The following is a 20,631-nucleotide window of genomic DNA, read 5'->3' on the forward strand; positions in this document are numbered from 1 at the left end:
ATCGATGCTGCTAAGAAGAATGGGAGAAATTTCAAAAAGAAAGGTCATGCCTGGATATTCATTTCCAAGAAGACTTTAGGCTGCCATTACTGTCAAAGGTGCTTTAACCAAGTACTAACTGAAGGGTCTGAATGCTTAAAAGATATTTAAGTAGCTTATTTTTACTGAATTTACAAAAAAACTCAGCTTTGCCATTGTGGAGCATTGTGTGTAGACTGAAGAGAAACAAATGAATCAATTTTAAGATGAGTCTGAAACTAAATAAATATGCAAATGCCTAGTGGAAATATTTGCATATGCACCGTATGGCTCCCACAATGCATCTTACACTCAAAAGTTACACCTAGACTGTGCCATAGTAGGCGACGTACAGAATGTCTGGATGACATCTACTGGACACTCACTGGAAAAGCCCTTCTGTTCTACCACAACTCAGAGAGGGCACCCAATTCTCTTTGAGCATTGTACTGATGTGTTTCACGTCAAGGAGAAGAGCTGTGGTTCCTGACCAGCCTGCAACACAACATAGTGACAAGCATCTGTGAGGCTGGCCACACATGATACAATGAGTTCAGACAAAACAGATCTGACAACCGAGTTTCTCCTTGTTATAAGATATTGCCTACCTGAAGGTAATGTAGGAGGGGCTGTGGAAAGACACAGAGAACAGCTAGGTGCACCAGTGCAGATCATGCCACACATTTTTTTTTCTGCATACCAGCTAACGCACACCAATTTCTGCTCACCCAAAAGCAGAGTCCCACTGAGAGCACTGAAGATCTTTTTGATCCCAATTCAGACACGGACATGAGGCCACAAGCACTTGCCTTGAAAACTGCAAATTGGGTCAATTCAGACAGAACTGTGAGACCTGTATTTTAATATAACATAACCCCAAGTCGACTCGCATTTTCTCAGTCGAACCACTGGCCTTTCTTTTCAGCTGCGTCATTGTACACACAGCATGGCAGGCTGTAAACATTGCAAAGCGAGTCTTGTCCTGGAAGAGAAGCGTAATGAAAGCGAAGGGCAGTACATCTTTCTGTTCTCTTCTTCAACACTCTCAGCTCTCAGCTCTGGCACTGAATGTTAGTGAAGTCGGCTAAACTACTGTTGAACCAGACCTCCTCTACTGCCGTCCAGTGTGATTCAGTCTTTGGCTGACAGTACTGTTGGTACAAACAGCCTATCAGGAGAGACGCTCCATGGTGTACTAGGATTTCATTAACTGAACTATGAGCAGGACTCACACTGTTAGTTTATGTGACTGTGTGGAAATCTAATATTTTCACATCACAGATTATGAAAAAGGGCATTAAAATGTCGGTCTTACAGATAAAACATTAGACTAATGAAGGCTGGTATAGGAGCTCGGTATGGGGGACTGAACTGACAGCAACTGTTGGTGTCAGTTCATGTGTACAAAAATAATGTAAGCTATCGACTGTTGGAGCTTTCAGTCAGATCTCATGCAGTGTTCCCTACCTGGGGGTCGAGAGTTGAGTTGAATCTTGTGTTGGTATGATGATTACTCAGGAGGCTTAGATTTCACCACCTGACCTGAGTGTGGAACTTTGATCATATGATATGGGGACAATCGAGGAAAAAACAATTGCAAAGCTGGAACTGTCTCAAAAAATGAACCCTCAATGAAGCTAATGATTATTTGCATTATTAGTTAACCTGTCCATTTTTCTTTTCAATTAATTGAATAATTATTAATGTATGAATAGTCAGAAAACTGACAAATGCCCGTCACAAGTTCTACAAAACTCCTCGGTTTGCCTGCGGCTCTGAGACTTTCTTTATTTTTGGCATGAGATGCATCTTTCAGATTTTTAGCATTTGAATACCTATTTGTGTGTGTGACCCCATGCAGGAAATGCTCTGATTTACAATAGATAGAATTACTATGAAAGGGAAAATCTTGAGCTGAGACTGCACAGTGTTGTGATCTCACTGCAGTTAAAAGCGCCAACAGTACTGTATGTTTGATTCACTCCACTGTCTGTTGCAGAAGTGCAGGACTTGGGCTGAGAGGAAAACAAAAACTTGCAGGACTGCACTATGTAACTGGTTCAGTGGCCCAAATATGGGGCTCACATAACAGCCGTTTTACACAGAGCCTGCATTGATAAGTACTGCATGTGTTGTTTTTCTGTGGTGAAGAGTGCCAGTGCCAGGATTGTGTGAACATGCATGGACATGTCCTGCAGTACTGGTGTACAGTGGAGAACTGGGAATTCCTTCATCTCTCTGCCAGACAGACACATGGGGCCAATGCAGAGTATACAGTTTAAGAAATGAACAGCTACTGTTAGAAGAGTAACTAGGTTTAGCAGAGCTTAGCTTAAAACTTGTCTACACATTCACAACACTTACAATCACCTCCCTCCATTGTTTTTCTCTCACTGGATTTTACAGGGACTTAAACACATCCAGATACATACAGATATGCCACTCTCTGTGTATTAATACAACTGTGTGAAATCACTTACGCCCCCTCCACATGCAGTCCATCCCTGAAGTGTTAAGGAGCATTTCTTGCATGAGGTCATGTGTGAATGGGACCAGGAATCAATGTCCAGGTAAATCTGTGCCGCCATCTGCTGGACGGTCCATTGCTCCATCTGTTCTGGCATTGCCATGGCATGTGGGAAAAGGCACAAGACACAAGTGTTCTTGAATGTAGCTACATATGTGAATACTGAAAGTCATTAGCGGTGCCTGAAAGGGTACCCCACTACTTTACTGGGAACTGTGTGGTAAAGACTTAACATGTCGATGGTAGCACCGGAGTACACAGAGTAACTGACAGTGCAGATGATGTCATTTCTGCCAGCTGCACTGGGAACAGACTGACAGACTTGTATTGGGTCAACAGTAAGAAACTCCATTTTGTAGGTTTTACTTCCTCTTGAGAACGTAAAACCATTGTGGGAGATGGCGGAGACAAACCGGAAACACGTGGAGAAAAGGAAGGATGAGTTGTCAAACACTGGTGTGACTAATAACATTATCAATTATTGCACTGCATTTCATGACTGCTATAACTGAGCCATCCTGAATGGTATTCATTCCACCTGTGCTTATCCTGCTTAACAAGTCAGAATGGCTGCTGTATAACAGGCCTGGGAATCAGACTCATTTAGGAGCAATAAAGAAACAAGAGATTCAAGTTGAAAGGATTTATTCATTTGTTTTTGGGTGTTTTTATCGTAAGTGGATGGAGTTTGCTCAGTTGTCATATTTTCAAGAAAACAAAATCTGGTGCTGCTCATGAATGTATGAGAAGGTCATATAAGTCCCAAGCCAGCTTGCACTGTTGGTTCTCTTTAGCTTAAGTGATATAGAGTAAGCAGACTTTATACCGGGAGCAGCAGCTGCTACCACAGTTGCTAAGTTCACAAAGCAACGTCAAAGTCTGACTGTGCAGGAAGCATGTTATTATTTATTTTCTATGAGTCATAAATTGACTTCTGTGATAACTTCCTGGTCCACCTACTTGCTAAATTTTTCTGTCTCTCTCCTGTCTTGTGTCTCCTGCGTCATCCCCTCCTCTCCCGTTTGATTCTAGCAGATTGCAAAGCTCCGGCAGCACCTCCAGCGCAGTAAACAGGGAGGACGCAACAGTAAAGACAAGGACCGGCTGCCCCCCCTCCAGTGCAACACCATCACCTACACCACCTTCACCAGCACTACCAACCACACCTCCACAACCAGCCACGTTCAGGTAGTGCGCTGCCTGAACAATCTTTACCAGTGTGCTCAAGGTGGTAGGGCTGAAAATGATATCAGTGTTACTCAAAATACCTGATTTAAAATATTGCATTCATCACAGCCTAAGGTTAACTCAGATGAACAGTGGAGTGTGTAGACTAGCAGCGAAGCAGTGTACTGATGTGTGGTTAATGTGATATGAAGGTGATGAAAGTGCAAACCAAAAGAAAGTGTCATCATCTGTTATAATTCAGACTGTAATAAGAACTTTTTACTACTACTTGTAGAGGCACTGACATTAGTGTTGCCATGAAGTTACAAATAGTAACAGTAATAGTATATTCTCTATGAATTTAAATTAGTTCAATCTAATTTGTATTTGGCAAATTGTCAAGTTTCTAAGTGAATTTAAACAAATCCAAATTGTGCTTCAGTTTCTAAAATTGTAGTTGTAGTTCAGTTTCAGTTCTTTGAGACACTACATCTACAGACCTTGAAAAACATAAAACAAACGGTCAAGTCATTGTCCCACAGGGCAATCTATGGTGGAAATTGAGGGGCTACTCTCCGCTGATAACGGTGAAATAAATTGTAGTAGGTGGTGCGAGAGCTGCAGGGATATGCTGGATGCCAAAAAGATAAAGGTAGAACCCCCTGTCTGCTCTCTACTTTGCAAACTACCGTGAAGTCATGTTTCAGGGCAAGATTAGCAAGCCTGAATGTTAATCACTTCTTTAGTTTGTTTAGTTTAATGAGTCACGTACATGTGCTATCTGCGCTCTGATTTTGACCTCTTTTTTTTCATTCCATCTCCTGTTTTGTTCTGAGCCCCCAGCTGCTTTTTCTGGCTGAAGTATTTTTTTTAATTCTAACATTACACTACATTTTGACATCTCCTGCAGTGCGATACATTTTCTACTTCCTGTGAAGACAGGAAGTTAAAAGACAAAATAACAGAGTCGAACCAAATAGCACTTAAGGTCAATAAAACTTCATTACTCCCACTGACAAAAGCTTCGTCTTGTGCACAGTGAGGAAAGTTACATTTTGGAAATGCTGATGATGAAATATGAATCATTTACTGGAGTAGATAAATGCTGCTTATGCTGAGCTGCCCAATGTGTTGAGTCTTTATCTGTGGACTTAAACAGTACAGGGCTGCCATGTGTGCTAGCCACAGTAGCTTACACCTTAAATTGATTTTTTAAAACTGATTACTAATTCTAATCCAACTTAGACCGCACTGTCATCTGAATACTCAATGGTGGTCTTACTGCGTTTTATCTAGTCTCGTGCTGGAATGTGCTGTACCACACAACTGTGTCTCTGGCAAAGTGACAGGTGAGCTGTGGTAGCAGCTCAGAGCCCCCCTTCCCTGGGCCATGCTGGCAAAATACGTAATATGCAAAAGTGATTGAACCTGTTTGACACCACTAATGAAGCTCTTCTAACTTGGTGACAATCACATTGAATTTCTTGTTGCTTCTTTACAATGAAAATATCCTGCTGGTTTGCTGATTGGAAGCTTTAATGGGAAGCAGCACAAGCATGATATGTTTGGTTTGCATCTGCTGTAACGTAACACATCTGCTCACTTGAAAGTGATCAGTGAACTGAAGGTGATACAGTGTGTGAAAGTACTGAGAGCTGAGCTGAAAGCACAGAAACAGATACTGCACGTATGCTGTTGTAAACACAACCTCTCACATTATATCACGGCCAGGTGGACAGGAGGACATGCCTTTTCTTAATCAAACACCCCGTGTCTGTGTGTCCGTCTGTTTGTCTGTCTGTCTGTCTGTCTGTCTGTCTGTCTGTCTGTCTGTCTGTCTGTCTGTCTGTGTGTGTGTGTGTGTGTGTGTGTGTGTGTGTGTGTGTGTGTGTGTGTGTGTGTGTGTGTGTGTGTGTGTGTGTGTGTTCTGCAGCAGTTTTCCATGTCGAAGTCGGCCCAGATGCCGCTGTCCAACATCACAGTGCCAAAGCCCTCCATCTCCAGGGTGCCCAGCAGCATGGAGGGCATCAACCATGAGCTGGAGAAGGTCTTCATCAAAGACAACGGAGAGAAAGAGGAGCTGAAGGTGGGGCTCCCATTTCATTCCAGCTCATAGGGGGATAGAGTTTCTCAAGCCAGTGTGTCAGTAAACCTGTGTGTTGCTCTTACGCTGCACTCACCGTTACTCAGCTCTGATTAATATTCTGATTTCTTCCCTGCCGTCCGTCTGCTGTTGGACTTTGCAGTCCCTGGAGGTTCCCGATGGTCGGCGGGCCCCCTTCCCTCCCCAGCAGCGCAGCAGCAGCACCCGCAGCGTGGACACCCAGACTCCCTCAGCCCCCGGGCGGTCAAGCAGCTGCTCCAGCCTGTCGCCCTGCCCCTCACCTGCCTGCCCACCAGGATCACATGACGGCAGTCCTTACTCCACAGAGGATCTACTGTACGACCGGGATAAAGGTGAAGAGCTCCATGTCATTGTGGAAGCATTGGCATGATGTTGTTAGACCGGTCCAGTCAGAACTGCATCCTGCAACTGATCCTTAGAAACTGCAGTTTTAGAAAGGCATGCATATGTCTACTTTTTCATATAGTTTCCACCCAAGTTTCTTTTAGATCCCACAGCAGTGATTTCTTCTGCCTGTGTTATTTTTATTTTTATAGCTATTATATGTAAGTTGTTGGATACATTTCAACATTGACAAAGACGAATGTGTTTCCTATGACAGGGCTGAAGGCACGCTGACTTTAATTAACATGCTACTTTTGGCTGCTTAAAATCATCTTTGGGCTATTCCCTGTTTAGGGGTCACCACAGCAGATCGTCTGTTTCCATCTCGCTGGCAAACCGGGCCCTGCCGCACTTGGCACAGAACTCTGATTTTATGATGTGTGTGTTTGCTTTGGCAGAGGCTTTTACTTTTGACTGCTTAAAATATGGACTTCTTATTATGAGAAGAAATGTGGCACAGTCCACTGAGTCCCCCCACCTTCAAATTTGTCACCAGTGTCCACTTGGATTCAAGGATCAGCTGATTAGTTTTTGGTTATCAAAGGTCAAGGTCACTGACCTTTCCCTTCAAGTGATATGACAGGAGCAGCTCGAGGAAATTTTACGACACCTGGCACCAACGTCCACGTGGACTCGAGGCTGAAGTGATTAGATTTCGGTGGTCAAAGGCAACTGTGACCTCACAAAACATATCGTTTGCCATAACTCAAGAATTCATATGCAGATAAATTTCACACTAATGTCTCATAGGACAAAGTGATGAAGTGATGGCACTTTATAACCAAAAGGTCAGCTTCACTGTGACATCATAATGTTCAGCAAAAAGCCTTTTCTGGCCATTATTCAACACCGTAACTCTAACAGAAGGAGAGATTTGGTCAGATTCTGGATTAGTGACACTAATCATGGGCGTCCACCTTGAAATTGTGCTGATTGTAAAGATCTTAGTGAAGCTGTGGGCCTTGATCAGTCATTGCAGTCATTGGTACGTTCACGTTTGTAAGATGTAGACAGACACTCACATTTATGTGAGTGAAGAATCTCCACAGGCAACTGTTCAAGTAATTTCTGCAGAGAACAAAATGGCAGAAAGGTGTGAGGTGGCGTTGGAATCCGTGTGGATCGTTACTGTGCATCAACTTTGTCTGATAGATAAGTGGTGGATATCAAAACTGCTCCATTAAAGCTGCTGAAAAAAAACACGCTGCTGATGTTGACTGCCCCTAAGCCTGCGTCTTATCCTGTATCTCTGTGTTCACAGACAGTGGAAGCAGCTCACCGCTGCCCAAGTTTGCCTCCTCGCCCAAACCCAACAACAGTTACATGTTCAAGCGAGAGCCGCCAGAGGGCTGTGAGAAGATTAAAGCTTTTGAGGAGATGAGGTATAGACTGATACTGTGTTGAACTCTGTGCTGCCTCAGGAATGTGTGATCCTCCTCTCTGACACGGCATATGTTTCCCTGCAGCTCCAGGCAGTCCACATCTGCATCAGTCCCCCTCTTCTCCTGCCCCGACAAAAACAAGGTCAACTTCATCCCAACGGGCTCGGCGTTCTGCCCCGTCAAACTCCCCGGCTCCCTGCACCTCACCCCGGCCTCTGAGCCCGAGGAGGACGAGGACAACGCGGAGGCGGGCTTCATCTCAGAGCCTCAGGGGGCCACGTTGCTCTACGGCGCCCCCACTCAGGTCTCCACGAGCACCAGCACAGACGACCCCCCGGAGGAGCCCGGCTCGCCCTCAGAGACTGCAGATCCCCAGACAGACAGCCCGGCCATCAGCTAGACCTGAGCAGAGCTGGCCTCTGGCTCCGGGATCCACGCTAGCGACCACCGACCATCACCACTGACTGTCCCACCGACACCTCCCTCTGCTCTGCCAGGGGAGCCTCCGTCTCTCTGTGCTGACCCCCTCCACCCCCCCCTATCTCTGCATGACGTAGCAACAATGTCCCGAATAACCACCACCGCCACCACAAAGACTCGCCACCTTAATGTTGTGTCCTGCATAATGTCTGAGCTGTTGTTGGCAGGGAAGGACCATGGTTAGAGGTTATCATATGCAGGCATCGGAGGGAAGAATGGAGCACTATGGATGGGGGGAGGGGCATGCATTTTAAACTGGTAGTATATTTCTGATTAAATTATGTGTTGTGTTCTCTTTCAACATTCACAGTATGAATAAGCTCTCTAAACATATATATACACACATATATCTCTATGAAAAGAAAGAAAAATGCTTGTTTAAAAAAAAAAAAATCCAAAACGGTATTGCTGTGTTATGTACTGAACAGGAAAAACAGCTGTACTATTCAGGATTATGTTTACACTATCCAGGTCACATTGTTAAACCCTCTCTAAAGAAAATGCAACGAGAGAATAATTCGGCAAAGAGAAAAACACAAAACGGCCTCAAATTGGTTGCACAGTGTCTGCATCTGGCCTCGCTTCAGGTATTTCACAATCAGAGTCTATACTCAGGTAATTTGGAATGTATGTCCATACAAATATCTGCAGCTTGACAAAGCAGAACAGATTCACTGTCATTTTTTCCTGGTTTTTCTCATTCCCAGACAAATCATTCCTTTCTGTTCCAGAGTCCAGTCTGAGACTGGCCTCGTTCTAGCTTGCTGCAGAGGGTAAAGGGTTGAAGTAGAGGGCATCCCGTCATGGTTGCCTTCTTTGACCGGTGGTGGGATATACTGTATGGACCACACACACTGTGACTGACGGCATTGTTGGCTGTGTGTGTACTGATGGAAGCATGCTGGACAGAGACTTGGATGACGCTCAGTGGTTGTCCGTTATTTCAGCCTGAAGACGAGGTGTGATCAGCTCTCCTGAGCCTGGTGACAGTGGACCAGAAGTGGACGAGTCTGCGGTACCGTCACATGAAGATACAATCAAACTGAAGCATTTGGTTCAGGTGCAGATTGGAGGTGCAGTTGTACAAACATTTTTCTGAGCTAGAAATGATCTTATTTGATGAGTTAAACCTCAGTTTTCTTAGCCAAAGAAGCAGTTTTATTGTGCAACATGACTTAATCAAAGCCAGAACCCAAGCGATGCTGGGTTTCTGAGGCCAATATTGATATTTGTGACTTTTAAAAAAGGAGAAAGGTATGTTGGCCGATTTTCAGCTTTTAACACAATCAAGGACTTTTTTTAAATGTAAATCCCTTTTAAGTTGGATTGTTAAAGAATAACAACCGAGATATGAGCCGAGCAGGGCGTTTCCATTTGAAAGTCTCTCTCCGCTGCTCTATCAGCCAAGATTTCTTCAGATACAGTATCTGTTATATCAGTCAATAACATTGTAGATGTTTTAGGGCTGTTACAAAAAATACAGTTTGAATGAATGAATGAATGAATTAGAAAGCAACCCCGTCATTGCTGCCTAAAAATCTTAGACCTGATGAGATATCCTGTGGCTGTGTCTTCAGCTGAACAGCAGCCACTAACAGAATGATTGTAAATACATAAACGTAATGCGACAGTAGCACAAGTACAGTCATAAAATCAGCAAATGAACTCTGAAATGTCAGTTCCACCACAATATCTACCTAAGGTTTGCTAACATGAGCTAATATTAGCCACCATAAGCTACTGGTTAACCAGACCAAGTTGGACTAGCAGTAAAAAAGTGTATGAATTGAGTATGAATGTGTTTTAGTGCTTGTGAATCCAAATAGATGTATTTATTATTTCCTTTTTGAAAATGATCTAGTCATACTAAACAGTAGCACAAGCTAAGTATTAGCCACCGCAAGATACTAGTCACTAAGGCTGTCACTTCTCAGAAAACTGCAGTTTGAATGGATGGAAATAATGCGTGATTCCTGGGAATGACTTCAGCTGCAGCCCAGCTAGCTTAATCTTGAAATATGTTGAGGATTTGACAACCTGTTCACGTGCAGTGCCTCCACTGCCACAGTTCAGTTCAGCTAACGTGTTGCTCAGATTTGGTTTCATGGTAATGCTAATGAAAAATAGTTGCATTTTGAAAAGCTAGCAACAAAACAAACAACAGAATACACACAGGAGTGACATTTTTTCTTGCTGAAATGTGTTCTTATAAACTATTTTTGTTAAAAGTTGTCTAAACACAAACAGCTGGTTGCACAAGAATTTTGCCTGAATGAAATACTACCTAGCCCTAACCTTAATTGGCAAAATTATGATTTAAAGCTGCACTAATCAATATTTCTCTATCAAAAAAAAGATCATAGGCTATATTCAATGTGAAAAGGGAGAGACCAACTCTGCAGGTCTTCACAGTTCTGTTGAGCTTTTATCCTCTTTTATTCTTTGGCTTTATGGCCCACAAACTCCCTCAGTTCTCTACCTGCCCACCACCAAACAGTATACACACAGTTAGTGTCCAGCTGGTGAAGAAAGTGTAGCATTTAGCAGCAACTAATGCTAACACGTTAGCCATAACAACTTTATAAGGTAAATAATGTTGATGTTTTAAGCTTGTTCTGCTGCCCCAAGTTGCCAAAAAAAAAAAAAAAAAAAATCAATACAGCTTTATATCAGTTTGATAAAAGAATAAAGAACATCACTAACATGAGTAAGTATTTAATGCCAGCTTCCTCGTACCGTTTCTTTAAGTTTGCATTATTAGCACTAGCACTTCTCGGTCAGTACAAGGAAAGTATTGAGGTTCGATATCCAGCCTGAGGCCACAGTGGATATAACCACACGGTTTGCACAAGTTCAAAAGTAGTCTAGCCATACAAGATGAATGTTTGTACAACTTTTAACTCCATCCTGCATATCCAAACTTAGACTGTTCTGATAATCCAGATAATTGTTGTTCCATTGAAAGCATTCCATGAGATTTTAGCATCCAAGACATAAATAGACTCATGATTCATTCCCAAAATATTTCTCAGCCTTTTGATTTGATTGCTGTAAGAGACTCGCTACAGTGATGTTTGGTTGCAGATACAGCAGCGCCTTCATCTGTTTGATGCACAGATAAAAGGATCACACTGGCCTGCCTCCCTCTCACTGTCTGATTACCGAGTGTTGTAGGCACCTTGATGCTACCACCAAGCAACAAAACCTTCTGAACATCTCATGTGTTCTGTGCAAAGCACCATCCTACTGCATCACCCTGCCCAAGTGTAAATGATCCACGACTTTAATTTGCAAGAGTGAAATATAACCCACATTTGTTTTGATATCTGGTGTGCTTGTAGAATTCCCGCATTGACGCTCCATTCATATTTTATATATATGTGGCTTTTAAAGAGGCTCAATGCAATGTTGTGGTTTCTTAAGACATTTCAGCACCTTACCAAGAGCTATGGCTTTCCCAATGTCCCACATATACTTGGCATTGGTAAACTAGTTGTGTGCAATAATAGGAAAAAAAAGGTGTTGTCCTCCCGGATGTTGTCCCTTCTTTGACACAAGCAACTCATCTTGCATTACTTTGGTTTTGAGCATGGGGGCTGGATCAGCAAGTAGTTTGTTGCTAAAGCCATCAACTGATACAAAACCAGCACTGAGAGTGACCAGAGCACATCACTGGCAGGTCAGAGTGTTCATCAATTCACTACATGATACTCCTTGTGTAACCTGCAGTGTCAAAGTTCATGCACAATGGCAATAAAAAAAAACTATTGTTTGTTTTGTCCACTTTTTAGTGTGTGTACATCAGTGAAGGGAGTCTATCAGCATCACTGCTGATACCTCAGAAGCACCTACATGGTCTCTGTATGTGTTAACAGCTGCTGTAACATATAAGACTCCGCTGTTGTCATCTTTGTACAGACATAACCCGTGGCCCTTTGATGGGGATAAACAACATTGCTCATCTCCATCTGTTAGAAAAGCTTTAAATGAAGCTTCAAAAACAATCCCAGCCGGTCGCATAGCTGGTTAAAAATCAGCTTTAATGAAAATGGATGAGTGCATCATGATATGATGAGTCTACAGCCTCGGTAGTGGCACTGTGAAGCTGTTTGAGCTAAATGCTACCGTCAGCATGCTAGCATCTTGTGCAAGTGGCAAGGCTAACATGCAGACGTTAAGCACATGTTAGCATGCTCAGTACAGCAGAGGCTGGTGGGAATGTCGTTAATTTACAGGTGTTTTTCAGAGGATTGCAGTTTCTCCTCAGGAGGACTTAAGTAGTTAATGCTTGATGAGATATTTCAGTTTGGACCAAAATAGTGGACTGACATCGCCATTTCTAGAGCCGATCAACTACTGTGGCTAAAATTACACAAACAAGATTCAGCTCACTTCCTCAGCATGTGACACAATGAAGCCAGGCCTATAATGTCACATAGGTGTGTTGAGGTGAACCTGGTTCAAACTGTACTTACTATTGGTCCATGCTGGTCCACTATGTCTGTCATTGCTTGAGGATTTGATTCCACCTCTAAATCCAAACCTTGCGGAGTCACTGCTGTACTGGGCCACCAGTTAGTGCCTGGCCACTGGACAGCAGGATTCCCAGTACAAATAGCAGAGGAACATGGCATGACTTAGTGAAAACAACCGCTGGGTCACTGAAGCCTGCTTCATTCCACAGTTGTAGGCATGAAGGCCAAAGGTTTGGATATTAGAGAGGGTGACTGGAGTAACCCCCCCTGACATGAATCTTTATAGAGGATCTTTCTACATTTCATTTTACTTCGAGCAGAGCCAGGCTGGCTGCTTACCCCTGCCTTCAGCCTAACAATGTTGTGACACTGTACTTCATTTTCATACATCACCGCTATAAAGAAAGCAAATAAGAGTATTTCTGAAAAATAAATAGATAATATTGATATAATACATACTATTTTCTTTAAAATAAAAAAAAACCCTTTAATTTGTAAGGGTGAGATTTCTTTCTTATAAAAATCTTGGTATTTGAGCTTTAAACTGTATGGCCAAGATCCCAAACCCTCAAACGTGACTTCATCATTGACTTAATGCACAAACTAATGTTGCTGCTTTCAAAATCACACAAACTGACTTCAGCTGACTGTTTCCACCTCACAGTCTGTAGAGTCTCACTTCCATTATTAGTGTTATGAACATCAACAACAGCAACTGTACAAGCAGAATACAGCTGAGGCGCCTCCAGCTGTGTCACACCATGATCCATGATAATGACTGAAGTCCTGTTGAACCTACAGCAGTTACAGCACCAGAGCCTGAGGGTGTCGGAATGGTAAACCCAGTCCAGACGCCATGTTCAGATAAACCATATATGGTTTACTACTTGGTATCTGTCAACATACAGATATTGTGTCTTATTTAAATGAAGACAATAGAAGAATCAAAGGGAGCCTCCGTTAACCGTGTTGATTGGTAAATGCTGCCTGTTAATCCAGGTAGGTCTGGTAACCTTTTACCTTACGTAAATGGTGTTTTGATAAACATAGCTGACACTGAGCTGACGACTGGGGCTGATCTGGAATCAGAATTATTATTTTCTCTAGTTGACTAGAGTGTGTCCTCTACTTGTCACTGTCTGTACCTGCTGTATTGCTAAATTCCATTCTGGACAATGACACCCCACCTGGCACTTTGTGGTGCAGCCTGTCACACGTTTCCAAGCCTGAAGCTCAGCTGTCATCCACAGTCACGTTGAGCAGTGATGGCTCCACTGGTTTCACTGCTCTACACATCTGAACACGTTTGATATTTGAGACTGACATCATGGTTGACCATCTGGTTGAGTTTTTTTGGTATAAAAACAGCCAATTGTTTTACTTGCCACGTCCTCAGATCTCAAGTGTTTGCCGGTTCAGTGTACTGTGTAGTGCGTTTGCTCAGTCTTGACCTTTCTGCTTCTTCTTGACTGTCGACGACTAAAAAAATCTGTGCAAGTTTGTGGATGCATGTGTAATTTATCCAGACTTTGAAGGTTTCATTATGTCTTCAGATTTGTCCCAAACTTTAGCAGACAGTAGTAGTATAGTTTGACATTCGTAGTACTACTTTGTCCATTTGAAGCATACTGAAGACTTTAGATGTTGCTTCATTCAGTTTTCATAAAATTCAAAGTTTCTCAGATATGGTGGAAATGCAAAAAGGAATGTGCACTATGGATTTTCAGTTCCTGGTGGCCTTGGTTCCTTATTTCTGGGACTAAAGGGCTTAATAGCTGCCAACCAGCAGCCTGCTTGCAGGTATACACAAAGCAATGAAGGCTGGAATAATGCATCGTCCGACCTGTGGGAGTGAAATCGTCCAGCAGATGGCAGTAGACGACCACAGTACAGCTGAAGCTGAAGCAGAATTCCTTCTGATCAAACTAAAATGTCCTCACATTATTATGGTGGAATAATTGTGTTTGTCTTCTATTAAATGCTGTCTAAACCTCTTCCTATTCAGTCTGGATGCTACAGTGAATACATGTTGGTGCAGTGCATTAGAGTAAAACACAATATTATATAATTTACGTATTGGAAGAAAATTGGAGGAAATACAGGGCCTTGACAGGAGAAATCTTACTCTAAAATGATTTTTTTTTTCTAACAAGAAAACCACAGTTGGCCCTGTTTCAACTGCTAATCGGCTTTGTCACAAACTCGATTCTCTGTGCTAATCTCAACCTCCCAGCACATCCTAACTGGGCACATAGAACAAAGGTAAGACTCTTTTAAAATCAAATTACGGAGCAAAAAGGCTCTTGTAATCCTCTGTTTTCTAGCCGTCTTAGCAATGCTACTGTTTCTCCATTCAGACGCAGCTTCATGCAAAATGCTAATCCCTATTTGTCAAAGAGGAAATGATAATGGAACACATGGAACACGTCGAATCCGCTGGCTGTAAGAATACATTCAAAGTTCTCCATGCAGCCTCACAGGTTGGTTTGCCCTTCACTGTGAATCCACACCCCGGTCAATCAGGCCTTTAAATTAGCAGGTAGTTAGTGCGAGTTGTCCCCAATCAGAGCCCTCTCATCCAGCCAATCAGCCCTGCATCAAGGCAGAGCTGGGAGGTTAAACACACACTTCCACAGCGCTCTTCCAACTGGATCTGAATAGGAGATTGTTGTTGTTGTTGTTCCCCGCTGGTTTTATTCACACGCTAATGAAAACACAGATTAAAGGCTGAGATGCACAGACTTCCTCGGAGGCAGAAATCATTTTAGAGTTGAGAATGTCAGCAGGCGGAGCCACAGTTTTTCCAGGGCAGAGCACACTGGAAATGTCAGAGCTGGGGAGACATTACAACAGTGGCAGTCAACCTTTATTTGTCTAAGGTACCCCCATAGTCCTGTCGGGTGGGGTGGCAGAGGCTGGACAATTCAACCATTTATCTACGTTATCTAATAGGATTTCTTCTGTAAGATTATGAGCAAGTTTTCACTCATTTTAAATCACACTTATCATCTGGCCTATGATAGCTTCAACATTACTGGCTATTGTGACAGCAAATATGCAAATAATGACACTCATTTAGAAACCTATTTGTGCTGCTGAAATATGTTGATATGTTTCACATTTCATGCTTTTATTGAATGATAATTTCTGTTCTTTCACATTGAACTACCCATCGAGCTTCCCACGTGCCGACAGGTAACTACAGCTCCCCCTCAGGTACAGCTCGGCCTGGCTGGAAGTCACTGCTTTAGAATGCACTATCCAGAAGAAAATGTAATGAATCTCACACAAACAGCACATTTATTCCAGATTCAGTCAGTAAATACATTCACTGAAGTACTGTACAAATCTAAGGTTCTTGTACTCGAGTCATTTCTTTTCATGGCCCCTCATATTTATACATTTCAGAGGGAAATAAAGTACTTTCTATGTCTGCCTTTATCTGACAGCATAGTTGTTCCCCTAGATAAATTATCGAGCAGTTCATACAAGTACAGCTGAAATAAGCAGTCAATTGCCAGAAAATTGATTAGCAACTATGCTGATAATCGTTGGAATCATTGTTCATGCAACAACAGTTCATGGTTCCAGTTGAATCATTTTAACTGCTGGTTGGACGAAACAAACATTGTGAAGACGTTTCTTTGGGTTCTGGGTATTTGTGACGACATTTCTCGCTATTTTCTGAATTTTTACATACCGATCAATTATTTAATGGAAAAAATAATTATACTTTTACTTTTAATACTTTAAGTCCACTTGTCTTGATAATACTTACATGCTTTTGATGCAAGTAAAGTTGTCCAATCTGCGCTACTGTAGAAACCTGGCGGTGCAACATGGTGGAGTCCGTGGAAGAGGAGCCCCTGGGCTCTCTGAGGGCTCATTCTGAGGTGATGAGAACACAACTATTCTTAGTTTCAGGTGATCATACACAAATGAACACATGATTATTATACTCCATTCCTGCCAAAACATCCATCAAAATCCTCCACATCTGACCTTTTTAGTCAAGGATCTGACTGCTTCCTTCACCACTGTCAGAGTACCCCCGACCTCCTGGACAACCCCACCCACCATCTCTATCTTACACAGTTTTTTCTGGAGGTTTTATTTAAGTTGAGCAGTTTTGTCCAGGCAACGACGGCTCACAAGTACTCCTCAGCTGACTGAACTCTGCCTCTGTTTGACTGAACTGGCCCTAATTTCCTGTAATTGAAACCAGATTAAATAGTTCAATCAAGAAAAGTGTGGAGGATATTATGAGCAAATTATGGCTCAGTGAAATCAAGCATACCACTCTATTTCCCAAAATAAACATCTGAGTGTTTTGCTGATAAGCCTGTAGGACTGTCAGGGCTTTCAGGGCTCACAAGCAGAACACAGGACACGAACTGAGGGCGAGCGCAAAGGCTGGTTTAATAAGAAAAATACTTTTTCCAAAAAATCAAACAACAAAAGTCGCTTATGCAAAAGGCAATAAAGCAGAAGGGCAAAAAACTAAGGACGCTGAGGATCAAAGACAAACGAAAATTGGCAAGACTCTGGGATAACATTAGCTGTGGTAGCAAAGACAACACGGCACATAACGCACAAGACGATCTGGCACAGGACAAAGGGAGACGCGGACTATATATACACGAGGTAACAATGAACAGGTGGAGACAATCAGGGCGGGGCAGACAATCAGACAGGTGGGAGGGACACCAGGAAGTCAAGGGTCTGAAACGAGAGGAGAGTTAGGGTTTCACAATAAAACAGGAAGTGTAAGCCAAGACATGACACTGTGAACAGACGCATCAACAGACCCGACGAGACATGACATTTGCAATGCCAGGAATAAAATTCTGACAGAGAAACAGCGAATATTTATTCATGTAGTTTTTATTTAGGAAAACTGAAATAACAAAAATACGGAATGTTGTTAAAAAAAAAGTTCAGTTCAGTTTTGACGGCGTACAGTTGACTTTTATTCACACACACCACTGAAGAGTGTGATCGACCTGTACATTAAGTATGCTTCAAATAATTGTTGCTTTAACAGCAATATCCAGATCAGCTGCCGGGAACTGACTGCTCCTGACCTGCAGGTGAGTCCCCAAAGTGGTCCCAGGATCTACCTGAGTGATCTCATTCAAGAGATCAAACACAACAGATAGATGGTAGCATTTTATTTTAAGGTAAGCATGTTCACCATTAATTAGTAGCATGCATATCAGGATCATATTGGCTCTATATAAGTCATTATAAAACACTTATTAATGCTGTTGTGGAAAAATTTCCCAGTCTGCCTATAGAGAGCCAAACAAACCACTCTGGAAAGCAAGTAACGTGCACGAAGTGTTTAATCTCTATAGAGAGGAGACACAGCCACAGAACCACACGGCAGTAAGCAGTTCAGAGTTGTGCTCCCTGATTAGATGTTTTCACCCCATTCTTATAGTCACATGACTTTGGTCTTAACAGAACTGGTTTAACAGATGGCAACAGAAAAACAATAAAACTTGATGTCCTGTTCTCAGGACTTTACAGTTAGGTGTGATAACATCAGGTCATTTTCTTTGGCCTGGGAGTTAATTGCAGTAGGTTACAACAACAAATCCACCAGGACATCCTCTAGTCAATATAACAGTAAAACAGCTAAGACTACAGATCAACTATATAAACTAGGAAACAAAATAGAAAAGTATAGAAACGTGTAAAAATTCCATCACAATGCCTTATTTTGGGGGTTCAGGGGTTAGGGATAATGAGGTTTAGGTTATTAAGATCATAATTCATTTAGAATAACTTCCTGACTTACTATCAATAAGCAGTATTTAGGTTAGGTTATTTAGGGAAACTCTTGCTGTGGAATATGGTCAGGCAGAAAAGGGTCATGTTCCTTCCAAATTTTCTCAAATGTTTGCTTTTGCATTTGAAAAAATGCAACCCCTCATCCATCCAGTCCATTGACAAAGTGGCTTTGCCAACACGATGCACCTTTATCCGGCAAGGAGCTGCACCGACCAATCAAATACGTGCAAGCAGACATTCTTGGCAGATTGCTTTGTAGCGTGAACAGCAAGTTTCTATCGTCGCTCTCGAGACAATCACAACGAGAGATGCTGCCTTAATAATTTTCAAGAGTTCCTCCTCATAATATTCTAAACCACCATGCAGGGGTTTGGTGTCTCCAGCTCATGGATCTGTGCCTCAAACTGGACTCTCTGAATAGCACTGCCTGTATTGTACTTCTTGAAGATGGAATTAATCGAGAGCTCCCTAACGCACCCTGGCATGTGTGCACTAATGTCTGCAGACAATAAAGGCCTCTCTAATGCGTCCAGCTGATCCACATTTGCTGGATTCTCCAATATTTGATCATCCATGTCACATGGACGACGGTTGCCTACAGACTAAAGCTACTTGAAGAGCTGTCTGGCTGAAACTGTCCACCTGGCATTGAAAACAAAGCCTACAGGCTCAGGCATGGTTTCAGTATATATAGAAACCCAGACAGACATAAAAGTACTATAAAGTTTCATCCCCTCCTATTTAAATGAGTTTATTCCCTGTGTGGCCATAGTTCTGTGAACTGAGTCTAATGTGTCAAATCTGTCAAATATTCAGTACAATGCTGAAGGAGGCTTTTGTGAAGGTGGAGGAGCTGGCGGCCAGCTCGTCATCTCTGGAGACGGTGGCCGGCAGAGTGGACGGACTGTCAGATTCGGCTCTTTTGTGTGTCTGTCTCGTCTCACGGGTCCATTGTGGAGGCTGGACAGGCTGATCCCACCACGAGAATCCAGCCGTCCTCCCTTGTATGCATGTCAGCCTTCCCCTTTTCCCTGAGAGGGATTTCATTGTCGTTGCCCCCCCCCCCTTTTCAAATCAGGCGCCTTGAATGCTACACTGATCAAGGAAAAAATAATCAACTGCCCTTTTGTTTTTGCAGCCGTTTCAACAGGAGAAAATAAACTTATGGTAATGAAGCCTTATCGTGTGTGGTTCAGACAGTGGGTGTGATGTGATTTGCCTTCCAGTGGCGTGCAGCCGTCCAGCCGAGGCTCCCTGCTGTGAGCGGAGGCCTGCAGCCAGCTGACGGAGCTCCAGCACATTCTAATGCTCAAGTGCTGCTGCTGCTGCTTCTTCCGCTGTTTCCAAACCCTACACAGCTCCTACCTGCAGCACCTGCCCACTAATAATACAGGCAGACGCACTACGCTCATCAGTTTCATTATGAGTGCTGACATTATTGTGTTAGCAGCTTCGACAACAATCTTTTATTCACTCTGCTACCATCACACAGATGTGTTGGGCCACTTCCAGGGCCGTAGCCAGGATATTAGAAACACTGAAACACTTTTCTTATTTGATTTAGACACTATTATGGATGGATAATGGATGCACTGCTACTTTCAAGGGCATTGGTTTGGTTTCAGAAGTGGAGAGGACACAATGACATAAAAGGATAAAAAAACAACATGGATATTAATGGTAGTGTCCTAATGCAAAAAACATCTACACTTCTGTATTATTAAAAAATACATTAATACAACTATACATGCAATCATTTCAATTCTACTTGATAGATAATCAGGCAGCATGTCCGTCCCATCCCCAGTGGAAAACACACTGGAATTTGCTGATAAAATACCCACCATGTGTCTTTAACTGGAGAATGTAACCTCCCACCAGGTTGCTAAAACGTCTCTAACGTCTGTGCTGGGAACTCCCAGTGGAAGACATCAGCATTCATGTAGAATAACAAAAGAAAATAATAAAAAATAATGATAGACAATTAAAAGAGACGATTCACAGAGCCGTACAGTGTGACATTTATGTGGCATGTGCTGCAAACAAATCAGCCTGTGTGATGAATGAAATTACAGCAGCACTGGTCAAACATATATAATAAGTGTAGATGTAGCCAGGGCTGTTGTTTGTGTGTGAGGTGAATTGGTCTGTTGCTATGCTGCTTGGTAGTTGTAGTTTTTTTTTTTTTAGATTAGATAAGACTTTATTAATCACACAATGGAGAAATTCAGTAGTCTATCTATGAGTCCTTTCATTAAGTGCTGTCTCCTCACAGAC

The 20,631-nt window shown here is 42.6% G+C and overlaps 1 protein-coding gene across 2 annotated transcripts in view; it reads left to right on the plus strand.

The window, feature by feature from the left end:
• Positions 1 to 8,490, plus strand: part of glcci1a (glucocorticoid induced 1a) — a 33,692-nt gene extending 25,202 nt beyond the window's left edge. Inside the window, exons 4-8 of one of the 2 annotated variants that reach the window (XM_041955227.1) lie at positions 3,581 to 3,733; positions 5,646 to 5,798; positions 5,959 to 6,169; positions 7,483 to 7,603; positions 7,688 to 8,490. In XM_041955227.1, coding sequence (XP_041811161.1) covers positions 3,581 to 3,733; positions 5,646 to 5,798; positions 5,959 to 6,169; positions 7,483 to 7,603; positions 7,688 to 8,003 — 954 coding nt within the window. In that variant the 3' untranslated portion in view covers positions 8,004 to 8,490. The remainder of the gene's footprint in view (positions 1 to 3,580; positions 3,734 to 5,645; positions 5,799 to 5,958; positions 6,170 to 7,482; positions 7,604 to 7,687) is intronic. The other variant, XM_041955228.1, reaches the window with a different exon arrangement.
• The last annotated feature ends 12,141 nt before the right edge of the window (positions 8,491 to 20,631 follow it).

The sequence above is a fragment of the Chelmon rostratus genome, chromosome 16, assembly GCF_017976325.1.
Source record: "Chelmon rostratus isolate fCheRos1 chromosome 16, fCheRos1.pri, whole genome shotgun sequence".
Lineage (NCBI taxonomy): Eukaryota > Metazoa > Chordata > Actinopteri > Chaetodontiformes > Chaetodontidae > Chelmon > Chelmon rostratus.